Raw genomic sequence first — 12,628 nt, forward strand, 5'->3', positions numbered from 1 at the left:
ATTTTCCACAGTTTATTGTGATCCACACAGTCAAAGGCTTTGGCATAGTCAACAAAGCAGAAATAGATGTTTTTCTGGAACTCTCTTGCTTTTTTGATGATCCAGTGGATGTTGGCAATTTGATCTCTGGTTCTTCTGCCTTTTCTAAAACCAGCTTGAACATCAGGAAGTTCACAGTTCACATATTGCTGAAGCCTGGCTTGGAGAATTTTGAGCATTACTTTACTAGCATATGAGATGAGTGCAATTGTGCGGTAGTTTGAGCATTCTTTGGCATTGCCTTTCTTTGGGATCAGGATGAAAACTGACCTTTTCCAGTCCTGCGGCCACTGCTGAGTTTTCCAAATCTGCTGGCATATTGAGTGCAGCACTTTCAATAGCATCATCTTTCAGGATTTGAAATAGCTCAACTGGAATTCCATCACCTCCACTAGCTTTGTTCGTAGTGATGCTTTCCAAGGCCCACTTGACTTCACATTCCAGGATGTCTGGCTCTAGGTGAGTGATCACACCATCGTGATTATCTGGGTCGTGAAGATCTTTTTTGTACAGTTCTTCTGTGTATTCTTGCCACCTCTTCTTGATATCTTCTGCTTCTGTTAGGTCCGTACCATTTCTGTCCTTTATCGAGCCCATCTTTGCATGAAATGGTCCCTTGGTATCTCTAATTTTCTTGAAGAGATCTCTAGTCTTTACCATCCTGGTGTTTTCCTCTATTTCTTTTCATTGATCTCTGAGGAAGGCTTTCTGAACTCTTCTTGCTATTCTTTGGAACTCTGCATTCAGATGCTTATATCTTTCCTTTTCTCCTTTGCTTTTCACTTCTCTTCTTTTCACAGCTATTTGTAAGGCCTCCCCTGACAGCCATTTTGCTTTTTTGCATTTCTTTTTCTTGGGGATGGTCTTGATCCCTGTCTCCTGTACAATGTCACGAACCTCAGTCCATAGTTCATCAGGCACTCTATCTATCAGATCTAGTCCCTTAAATCTATTTCTCACTTCCACTGTATAATCATAAGGGATTTGATTTAGGTCATACCTGAATGGTCTAGTGGTTTTCCCTACTTTCTTCAATTTCAGTCTGAATTTGGCAATAAGGAGTTCATGATCTGAGCCACAGTCAACTCCTGGTCTTGTTTTTGTTGACTGTATAGAGCTTCTCCATCTTTGGCTGCGAAGAACATAATCAATCTGATTTCGGTGTTGACCATCTGGTGATGTCCATGTGTAGAATCTTCTCTTGTGTTGTTGGAAGAGGGTGTTTGCTATAACCAGTGCATTTTCTTGATAAAACTCTATTAGTCTTTGCCCTGCTTCATTCCATATTCCAAGGACAAATTTGCCTGTTACTCCAGGTGTTTCTCGACTTCCTACTTTTGCATTCCAGTCCCCTATAATGAAAAGGACATCTTTTTTTGGGTGTTATTTCTAAAAGGTCTTGTAGGTCTTCATAGACCCATTCAACTTCAGCTTCTTCAGCGTTACTGGTTGGGGCATAGACTTGGATTACTGTGATATTGAATGGTTTGCCTTGGAAATGAAGAGAGATCATTCTGTCGTTTTTGAGATTGCATCCAAGTACTGCATTTCGGACTCTTTTGTTGACCATGATGGCTACTCCATTTCTTCTGAGGGATTCCTGCCTGCAGTAGTAGATATAATGGTCATCTGAGTTAAATTCATCCATTCCAGTCCATTTTAGTTCGCTGATTCCTAGAATGTCGACATTCACTCTTGCCATCTCTTGTTTGACCACTTCCAATTTGGCTTGATTCATGGACCTGACATTCCAGGTTCCTATGCAATATTGCTCTTTACAGCATCGGACCTTGCTCCTATCACCAGTCACATCCACAACTGGGTAGCATATTGGGCACCTACTGACCTGGGGAGCTCCTCTTTCAGTATCCTATCATTTTGCCTTTTCATACTCTCTCCACCATGACCCGCCCATCTTGGGTTGCCCCATGGGCATGGCTTAGTTTCATTGAGTTAGACAATACATGCTGCTGCTGCTGCTGCTGCTAAGTCGCTTCAGTCGTGTCTGACTCTGTGAGTCCCCATAGACGGCAGCCCATCGTGCTCCCCGGTTCCTGGGATTCTCCAGGGAAGAACACTGGAGTGGGTTGCCATTTCCTTCTCCAATGCGTGAAAGTGAAAAGTGAAAGTGAAGTCGCGCAGTCGTGTCCGACTCTTAGCGACCCCATGGACTGCAGCCTACCAGGCTCCTCTATCCATGGGATTTTCCAGGCAAGAGTACTGGAGTGGGGTGCCATTGCCTTCTCCAAGACAATACATATTATACAATAAATCCTCTGGTAGTACAACAGGTAGTAAACTGTTGGCTACCATCATTTACTATTACCATAAGTATTCGTATTACTTGCTTCTCCTTGGTCACTCCCTCAGCTCCCCAGTAATCTATCTGCTATTTGAATTTGAGGAAATGAGAAGTTTCACTGTTTACAGGTAAGAGGGGGGAACCCAGGTATTTGGTGGTGGTAGTTTTTTTTGGGGGGTGGTGCATGTTAAGATTCTCATATCACAGAATTCATCCTGTTAAAGTATATAATTCAGTAGTATTTAGAATGTTCCCTTAGTGTGCAACTATTACCATTATCTGATTCCAGAATATGTTCATCACCCTATAAAGAAACCCTGTACCTGTAAAATAGCATCCCCTCATTATCCCTGGCTCCTGGGAGCCACTCATCTACTGTCTATCTCTATGGATTTGCCTATTCTAGACATTTAATATGAGTGGAGTCATATATGTGGCCTTTGTATCTGGCTTCTTTCATGTACCATGATGTTTTTGAGGCTCATCTATGTTTAGCATATATAGCACTTTATTCCTTTTTTTGGCTAATATTCCATTGTGCGGATATACCACATTTTGTTTATCCATTTATCAGTTGATAAGCAGTAAGGTTGTTTCCACCTTTGGGCTATTTTGATAATGCTGCTCTGAACATTCATATGTTAAGTTTTGGTAGGGACATATGCTTTCAGTTCTCTAGGGCATATGCCTAGGAATAAAATTGCTGGGTCATATAACAACTCTGTTTTTAACTTTTTGAGTACTTACCAAACTGTTTTCCACAGTCACTAAATCATATTATATTTGCTTCACCATTTTACATTCCCACCAATCTAGATTTTAAATTATACAAAATAACAAATGAAATATCCTATAAATAAAATATCTAAGAGCCAACATACTAAAATAGTTACTATTTGTATTTTAATGTGACTTCGCCAAAGGAAAAAAAATTGAAATTCAAAAATGAGTAACTTTCCGTTGAATCAGGTCATTGGAAATCCAGTAGAGGGAATTTAGCTTTGGGTATCTCCCTAAAACCTGAAGAATATTGTTTTTATCTATGCATGACTGAGAACTTAGAGTGTTATGTTAATATTTACTTTTCCTGATGCCAGTGAAAATAGTAGCCTATAAATTGACACTTCAACCTCTCACATTATACTGGTGTCTGAGCCCTTGTCTTGTTAGAAAAAAGAAACTGGCAGCTTCCATTATTATTCATAAAATGTTCACATGTAGATTTGGCATACTGAATATATGACTACATACTTGAATATGAAGTTGTAAGAACACATTTTCTTTTTTCTTATGTACAACAGTAAATGATACCTTTGTCGGTAACACGATGGGGAAAAATCTTTAATAGATGTATAAAGTGTTTCACATGAGTAAACAAAAATGACCAGTTTTCCAGCTGAGATGATACAACATATCATTGCAGTAATAGGAACAGTGCTAATTGGCACATAAATGTTTCTATGGGAATAATGCACCAGTATTCCTCATTTGCCCACCTTAAACTCAAGTCATTGTGGAGGAGTCCCTTTTTCTCACCAGAACCAAGCTAATTGCTCTTCACCTCCTTCTAATTTCATGCAACTGCAAAGTTAAGATTTTGTGACCCTGACTTCAGTCCCTACCTCCGACCCCTTCCACCCTGTCGGAGACATAGAAGGGAAGAACATGAAGTAGAGTTGGGGAGTAAAGCAGAACTAATTGGAGACCATGGTTCACTGACATTTACCAGCCAGAAGATGTTGGACAAACTGCTTAACTCCTTCAACCTCTCTGTTCACATTAAATTGAAGGAAATAATCATACCACTTTATAGGATTGTTGTGACCATTATTGGCGTAACTGTGCTTTGAAGGTAGTAAAGGCTACATAGGTGTTTGTTAAGTAGATTAAGTACCAGATTCATTGGCTGCACATGATACGTACTCAAGAAATAGCTATTGTTATCCAGTCACTACACAAATTCTTGACCCTTTTCTAGGCACTGGAAATACAGTCATGATGAAAACAGACTGGGTTCCTTCCCCAAGAAGCTTACATTCTAGTAGGAAAGACAGTGAATAAATAAGCAAATTAATAGCCAATCATAGTAAGTCTCATAAGAAAAGCGAAGTAGTCTATGCGGTTGGAAGGTGGGTGAGGGTGGAGGACTGCCTGGGGTGCTGTTTGGGTAGAGCGGTCTGGGAAATCCTTTCTGAGGAAGTGACATTAAGTAGAATTGCTGCTCACATTGCTTTCTTTAGTATTTGCATCTTGACTTTTCCCTTCACAATTTGGTGGCTTTCTCTTACGCTCCTAACGTCCTTGTTTGTCTCAAACTTTGATTGAAGAAAGAGATAGTCAGGAATTTTTTAAATCTGTAACTCAGTTTACTAAGTGAAGGGTTTAAATGTTCCAAGTTCTGAGTTTATCTTTGTTCTGAGTAAACATCCTTACCTTGCTCCCAGAGGAAAGATATTGGGCTGGCGACCTCATTGTCACACTTCATTTGACCACCATAATCACCTCTCTTAAGTTCACGTTACGCTCAAAACAACAAAAATGTTCCTGGCTATCATTTTTAAGTGCCAGACACTAAGCAACAGGGCATACGGGTGTTTTGTCATTTAATCCTCACAGCTACCTTTAAGAAGTAAATATTATGTCTCTTAATTACAGATGAGTGAAGGGAATTTACCCAAAACCAGACAGCTAATACTGACAGAACCAGGATTCAAGCATAGAACTTTCCAAGCATCCATTCTTTTTAGAACCCTATCTGCCTGCAGTGATCATTATCACTGTTCTCATTAATCCCATCTTTAAAAGAGTGAGATTACATAGTTTAAATATACATATATACATATGTATACATATATACATATACATATATAATGCATTATATATGTAAGGAATTGATGTTTACTTCAGTTAGTAATTTTTCTGTCTTTGGTGTTAAGAAAATAAGATGTTTTTAAAATTTACCTTTAATTGAGCAACTACTTTTCATTCACATACACTATTTCCCTAATACATACCAGGCACTGTTCTAAGTGCATCATCTATTTTGTGTGTGTGTTAAAACATTTAATAAACACAGTAATCTTCAAAGATAGGTATTCTTTCTTATTTTATAGATGAGAAAACTGAGACTCAAAGTGCAAATATCCATACTTGAAAAATACATAGTGGAGCCAGACTCTGGGTCTGTTTATCGCTGGGTCTTACTACATCATTCTCCTTCACACAGAAGCAAAAAGATGCAGTTTCAGCTCTCCAGGAGCAAAGCCAGAGATACTGTCATTGTAGGCTGATAGATGTAATCATTTACATACACATGTTATAAATTTTATCTCATTTAATCCCCACATAACCTTCATCTAATGCTGGTAGTGGTGGAATGATGTAGGTGGTATTTTTAGTGTTAGGGTTAGCTATCTGCCAAAATATCTGCCATTCCCATCAGACTGACAAAGGCCATCTAAAGAATCAAACAAAATGCTGTGGAAACCCAGAGGGAGACGGGAAAGCTTGTAGTAGAATCTTAGAGAGTATTTGAAGGGGAGTTTGATTCAGACATTGGGAAAGCTATCATTTAACCTAGGCTTTGAAAAATAAAACTGGCTCCTGTAAAGATCTCTAATGTTAGCACCAGTTGACAGAGGGCGTGTCTAAGAGGAGTAACTTGGTTGCGTAGTCAACTTTGCAGAGCGGAGATTTTAATCTCAAGTCAGACGCGCTGCCATTGCACCACGAGGTCACTGTACTTTGGTTTCCCTTCACCTAGTACCCTGATCCTTGTGTTAAACAGCATACTAGGAAAGAATCATTGGCCTTTTGACATCTCTTTGTCAGCAAAGCGAAGTCCCTGAATCTGTTGGACTCCAGAAACAAAGTGTATACATTTAAAGGGAAAAGAGAAGTCACCAAAGATCAGGATCAAGCCAGATCAGCCACTCCTTAAGAGTCAAAAGGTCCTGATTCTGCCATTGATTTTCTGTGTATGTCGCCTTGGACCACACCCTCCTGTTGTTGTTGTTCAGGCACTCAGTCATGTCCAGCTCTCTGCAACTCCATGGACTGCAGCATGCCAAGCTTCCCTGTCCTTCACTGTCTCCCAGAGCTTGCTCAAACTCATGTCCACCCTCCATATCTGTAGAATAACATGTAGGCCAGTGTTTCTCAAACATTTGCATGCATCTAAATTACCTGCAAGGAGATCCAACCAGTCCATCCTAAAGGAGGTCAGTCCTGGGTGTTCATTGGTAGGACTGATTTTGAAGCTGAAACTCCCAGTTACTTTGGCCACCTGATGCAAAGAGCTGACTCATTTGAAAAGACCCTCATGCTGGGAAAGATTGAGGGCAGGAGGAGAAGGGGACGACAGAAGATGAGATGTTTGGATGGCATCACCGACTCAATGGACATAGGTTTGGGTGTACTCCGGGAGTTGGTGATGGACAGTGAGGCCTGGTGTGCTGCGGTTCATGGGGTCACAAAGAGTCGGACATGACTGAGCGACTGAACTGAACTGAACTGAAATTACCTGGAGGGCTGCTTAAAACAAAAATTGCTGGATCTGGGACGGAACCTGAAATTTTATATCTAACGAATTCCCAGGTGATGCTGATGCTGCTAGGGCAGGGACCAAACTTTGAGAACCACTGGCTTCTTCTCTGAGATCTTGTTTCCTCTCTAATTCTCTATTTAAAAAATGATAGCACAGAAATCACAAGATCTAGACAGTATAGTTCCACCTCCAGCTAAGTATGCTACCTTGAGCAAGTCACTTAACATTTCTCTGCTTGTTTCTTCATCTGTAAAGTGGGGCTCACAATTCCCTGTGGCATAGGATGAATGAGTAAACTTTCTCATTTGAAGGAACCCACTCTTGTGAAGGATAGAATGTAAATTGTCAATTGTGCGTATCCATATGTTAAGTGAAGATTCTACCTTCATAGTGAAAAACAGTAGAAGATGTCTCTTCCCACTTTTATAAAAAGAAAAAGAAGCTTATTGCAAAAAGAAGTGTACTCACGGAGAATGTCCTTAAAATCATAATGACCCATGAGGGACCTCATCCTGTTTTGGCAGGACCCCATCCTGTTTCCCTGACATCTATTTAACAAATTAACAAAAAAGAACATAAATAAAAGAGAATAATAACTTAGCACTATCTGGGCACCTGAGTCTGTGAGTCCTTTAGGGCCTTGGCACCTAAAGAGAAAAGGAAAACAGACCGTGTTCTCTGAGGCTTTGAAAGGGGCTTTCCTTGAGGCATTAGGGAAGCTCTGGGGGCCCTAAGAGCTAAAAGGCTGAGGTGCCTGGGGCATGAGTCTGTTTGATCCAATAAAGAGCCAGAGAAAAAAATGGCTGGTAAGTAATTTTGCTATTTCATTTGGTGCAAAAGAGAAGGCAAAACACCAGAATATTCAATGAGCCAAAGCACAGAATGTGATACGGATGTGAATGCAGGCTGACCCCTTCTCGAGAACGTTTCTGAGCCTGAATAAAGCGCTCACTGTGAAGGCTAATGGACAGTAGCATGCATTTTAAACCATGATGACCTTTTGTTTTTCTGATAGGCGAAGATGAGGATGAATTTGAAAATTTCATGCTGCCTCTTACAGTCTCTTTCGAAACAGTATTACAGATATTCAATAACAACTTTAAACAAGAAGATGTAAAGGTGGGTTTGTTTCCAAACATGAGAAAAGGTGATTTTGTTCATTCTAGGACAAAATCTAGGTATAAATTCAGAAAAAGGTCTGCATATTTGTGTGTGCTTCGTGCCCCATCAGTCTTAATTTCCCACTTACATGTGTCTTTGAGGTGTACTTTTCATATAAGTGCTTTTCTAGTTTCTTATACAAATGGACTTTGAGGTTATCAAATGATTGCAGATAGTCAGCTTATGATTAGATGACATATTTGTCTCCCATGGCAGTATCTTTTAAAAGAACATTTCTCATGAGTACACCACTTTAAATAAACGTCCCTATTCCCTCATCCACCCCGCACTGTATGTTTCAACATATTTATATGGAGGAATGCGCAAATGTACACATGCTAAAATACCACATCTCTAAATATTTTTAAAACAAGAATTTATATAAATCAAGACTTTATTAAATGGCTAGGCATATATGTATAAATAGGAGCTGGTCTTGAAGTATTGCGTTCTTAAACTGAACAAAGTGATTAGGATAACTGATAGCTAAATAAGGTTTTTATGTGCCTGTGGGAGCCATATTAGGATTGATTTGACAAGTCAGTTCAGCTGTGGCAACAGTCATAATATCTAAGACAACATTATGTTTTATTAGTAAAATCCTTAAGTGTGTAGCAAGCTGTTTGTGACAACACAGCCCCATATTTTAATATGGGGGATGGGGAACACGAGATTTGCTAAATAGGAGTAACACCTTCTGAAATTCTCATGCATCAGGGCTATATTAAATAGACTGACACTCGTTAATATTCTTAAAAGACTAATGAATATATACCAATAATGTAGGCACCTTTGCTGATGATACTTGAATCATGTTTACTGTTATTTGAGATACGGTGAAAATACTGACCATCATTTTGCACAGCTCTTCTCTCTACCAAAAAGAAATATTAGCACTAAGAAGCCAAATAGAAGAATGATGGCCTTTGGTGATTATTTAGCGTAGTTCATCTACTAAGAAATAATTAACCAAACACTGTACCTTTTATTTTGAAGTAGAGTTTTTGAAATGAATGTGTATCAATATGCAATTGTCATAGAATTTTAAAACTAAAAAAAGATCTTAGTGATTTTCTGTGTGTTTGTAATGTTGCTGAAATTCTTCACCAGAGTTTCTACTCAGGTTAGCTTTATTTTCAGTTGTCTTCCAAATATTTTTAATGACCGAAAGTAAATCTTGGCAACTTTAAGGTGGCTATTGCTGCCCTTTATATCAGAAAAGAAGCAGTAAGATTGAAAAAGAGTATCTTTTTAAAAATTACATTTGTCTCATTTGAAGATTTCATTATACTCCAAGCCCATTTTGATGTAATCCCATCTAGTTTGATAGAAACCATCTTCCCAGAGTCATTTTTAATGGAGTTCCAGTGATATATCCCTAAACCAGCAAGTTCTTAACGACCCTGGAAAGTGACTGCTTGATTACACTTTAACGGTATTTGCAAATAAAATCACAAGTAATTAAGGGGAAATCTCCAGGCTTTTGAGCAAGTTTGATGCATGATAACTGCCTGATTCAGCTTCATCTAGAGTAATGCTGTGTAGGCAACAGCTACTGAGATCAATAGCAACGTAATGATAGTGGCAGAATTAAGTGAGTAACCTGAGAACTGTGCCTCAGAATGCATGCAGCTGCCACGAACCAAGGCCACACAGTGCACTCCGCGCTTCCGTCCTAAATGTTCATCAAAAGACGCCCTGCAGGAAAATGGAGTTAGATGCTCTTTATTGCTGATCGTGTCTCTTGCCACATTTATCAGGGAAATTGGATTAGCAGTTGGCAGCTGCAGGTAGACAAGATTCTGCAGTGATTAAATATGCAGCTTGGCTGCATTTGTTGTGACAGACCTTTAGTAAATTCTACTGTAAGCACCATCTGTCTAATTTGTATAAAGAAAACTTGGTGCTTTAAGCTACCGATAAAGAAGTAAATCTGTTGCTTTATCATAAACAAAACTTTTGCACTAAATGCTTTTAAATGTAATTTATTAGGTTAAGGCTATTTTTCTATCATGATGAATAAATAATACATGCAAAAGTGCTTTCAGGTACTTCATTTTGCAAGTACTAAAGATAAAAACAGTACTGTTTTGTTCTTCAATAAAGTATTTAGTATTCCAGTCCACAGGAGGTGATGCTGTTAAAATATCTCTATGAAAATGCCGCAGGACTGCCAAATTCATTTAATTTGCAATCCTTACCAGGATTTTCTAACTCCCTGTTTATAGATATTTTTCAAATGCAGATTTCAGGATGAGCACAAACATTAAGGACCTACACTGCCAAATTGAAATATGGTTGTGAGAGGAGGAAATGCTGTAAAACTCCTAAATTTATAGCTTTGTTTTCTTACTTAGTCCTAATAAAATTGAAGAGAACATTGAATTTTTGTCTTGGGTTTTTCTTTTCCAAGTAAAGGGGAAAAGGAAGAAACTGCCATGACAACCCTGGCTCTAAAGCATTAGTTCACAGTAAATGTTTCCCCCTATAATTGTACCCTTAGTAAAATACAGTCCAATACCCTGACTTCCCATGCATCATCTTTGATTTGGCCATGACGTCATCGGTTTTAAGGAAAATGAATGAAAACTTCTAGGAGGATAAAGGAGCAGTTAAATAGGAACCTGCTATCTTTAGTCCCTTCGTAAAAACTCCACAATGTTAAATTATTTAAAATCCTAGATTTTCAGCATGCGCACATTAAAAGTTTTCGCACTAAGTGCCAAATGTTGCAAACAGCACTTTAACAGAATGATTTTGCTTTGATCCCTGTAGCAGTTCCTGAATAATTTATCACAGGTTATTGCCTTAATTCTGGAGAGGGATAGAGCAATAAAGGCAGATGAAAACACTCCAGTTGAAACACCTTGGGGCCTGCTCATTCCTCTGACACGGCTCTTTTGTTGGAACTATTTAGAGGTTATTAAGATGTGTCTCCAGAATTAAGAGTATGCTGTAAGGATGAAGACAGCCATCTTAATTCTAAAGACAAAGCACAATGACCCTTCACCTTCTTTTTCTTTGTTGTTATTATATAGTAGAATTATGAGGATAATATTATAGCTGCCCCCAGTAGTGCCACTACAGTAAAGGGTCTGTCAGACTTTCCATTAGAAACCCTGTTTTGGGGGTCAGGGTGGAAGGAGTCGCATTTCAGCTGTTTCCCAGCCCATCCATCTCACACTTGGCACACAGACAACCGTTCACCATGCAGGAGGCTGAAACGCCAAGCAGTTTCTCCTTGAACTATCCCAGAAAGGATCCTGAGGATTAGGCACCCCAGACCTGCCCACTCCCCAAAGCAGCCTCACTTTATAAGGACCTCTTATTTTTCAGACTAGTCAAGTATGACTAGCTATAGGAGAAAGGTAACTTTTGAAATAAACCTCTATCCACTGTTTTAAATGAGATGGTAAATCGTGCCTCTTCCTCCCCTAAATTTCAGCCAGATCACCCTTTGCTCTCTGAGATTGTTTGGTAGCCTGGTTGAACTAGTTAACAGTTTTCCTTGTCTCATACCAAAACTGGGTATGTTCTGACTATCAAGAAAGTACTTCTTTAGTGTTGTTTGAGCATCTGTATAGATTATTTCAGTACTATTGCTGCTTTGAGATAAAAAATTGAGCATAATAAATCTGTTTCTTACATTAACATTGCATTTTCCTGCTCAATTGAATCTATTGAAAACATAGTTACTATATTGTCATATGCTTTCTTTGCTTTGTAGTAATGTTTTCTAATATTAAACATTGATATAATTTCATAGATTTGAGCCCTTTTATTAACTTGGATCTTTTAAGCAAGAAAAATTTGTGATAAAATAAACATTAACCTTTTTGTGTAATAAGGATAGTCTAAAATATTTTTAGAGCCTTTTACACTAGACACAAACTAAAACTCATTTTTCCTATTGACCAGTTTAGAGTTGAATGGTGAGTACCTTATGTATATGTGAAAACTTAAGATTATTTGAAGAGTAGCCTGTAACCTGTAATAAAAATAGAACCCAAAAAGGCCACTTTGATAGGAAGACTGCAAAGAGAATAGAGTTGCTCAAAGAAGACTTCTTAGAAGACATATTTTGTTCTGGAAGCTGCAAGAAACATGGAAAGCTGAGAAAGAGAAGAAAGGTTCCAGATGATGAAAATGGGTTCCATAAGAGGCAAAGTATGTTTTGTTTTGTTTTTAAAGTAGCAATCATATGAGACAGCTACAGAGAGACTAGCCGATTATAGAAAAATAAGTACTGGTAAGCTTATGAAAGGAAAAGGAATAAGTTATTTAAAGAAGCAGAAACAAACATTCAGGGTTTACAGATTCAGAAATTCAGATTACCATCATTCTATAAACTGTTACGCAGTATAGAAACTGAATATTCCTATTAAAAAAACTTCCAGTTATATTGAGTCACCTTTTAGGTATGGGGCATGGGAGGGCAGGGAATCAAAAATTACAGATCTTCGTGACAGATAAACTATTTCTGATTTTGAAATTTTTTAGCCATTAAAAATGATGGTCAGGATTTAATGGCTTCCAGATCCTTAATGCTAATTTAAATGCCCTCCTGTAGAGATTTTCAT

At 38.4% G+C, this 12,628-nt stretch overlaps 1 protein-coding gene across 1 annotated transcript in view; it reads left to right on the forward strand.

Moving 5' to 3' along the window:
- LOC104996892 (ran-binding protein 17-like) overlaps window positions 1-12,628 on the forward strand; it is a 259,749-nt gene that overhangs the window by 169,146 nt on the left and 77,975 nt on the right. The window contains exon 6 of the mRNA XM_010851280.1: window positions 7,903-8,006. Coding sequence (XP_010849582.1) covers window positions 7,903-8,006 — 104 coding nt within the window. The remainder of the gene's footprint in view (window positions 1-7,902; window positions 8,007-12,628) is intronic.

The sequence above is a fragment of the Bison bison genome, unplaced genomic scaffold, assembly GCF_000754665.1.
Source record: "Bison bison bison isolate TAMUID 2011002044 unplaced genomic scaffold, Bison_UMD1.0 scf7180017864301, whole genome shotgun sequence".
Classification (NCBI taxonomy): Eukaryota; Metazoa; Chordata; class Mammalia; order Artiodactyla; family Bovidae; genus Bison; species Bison bison.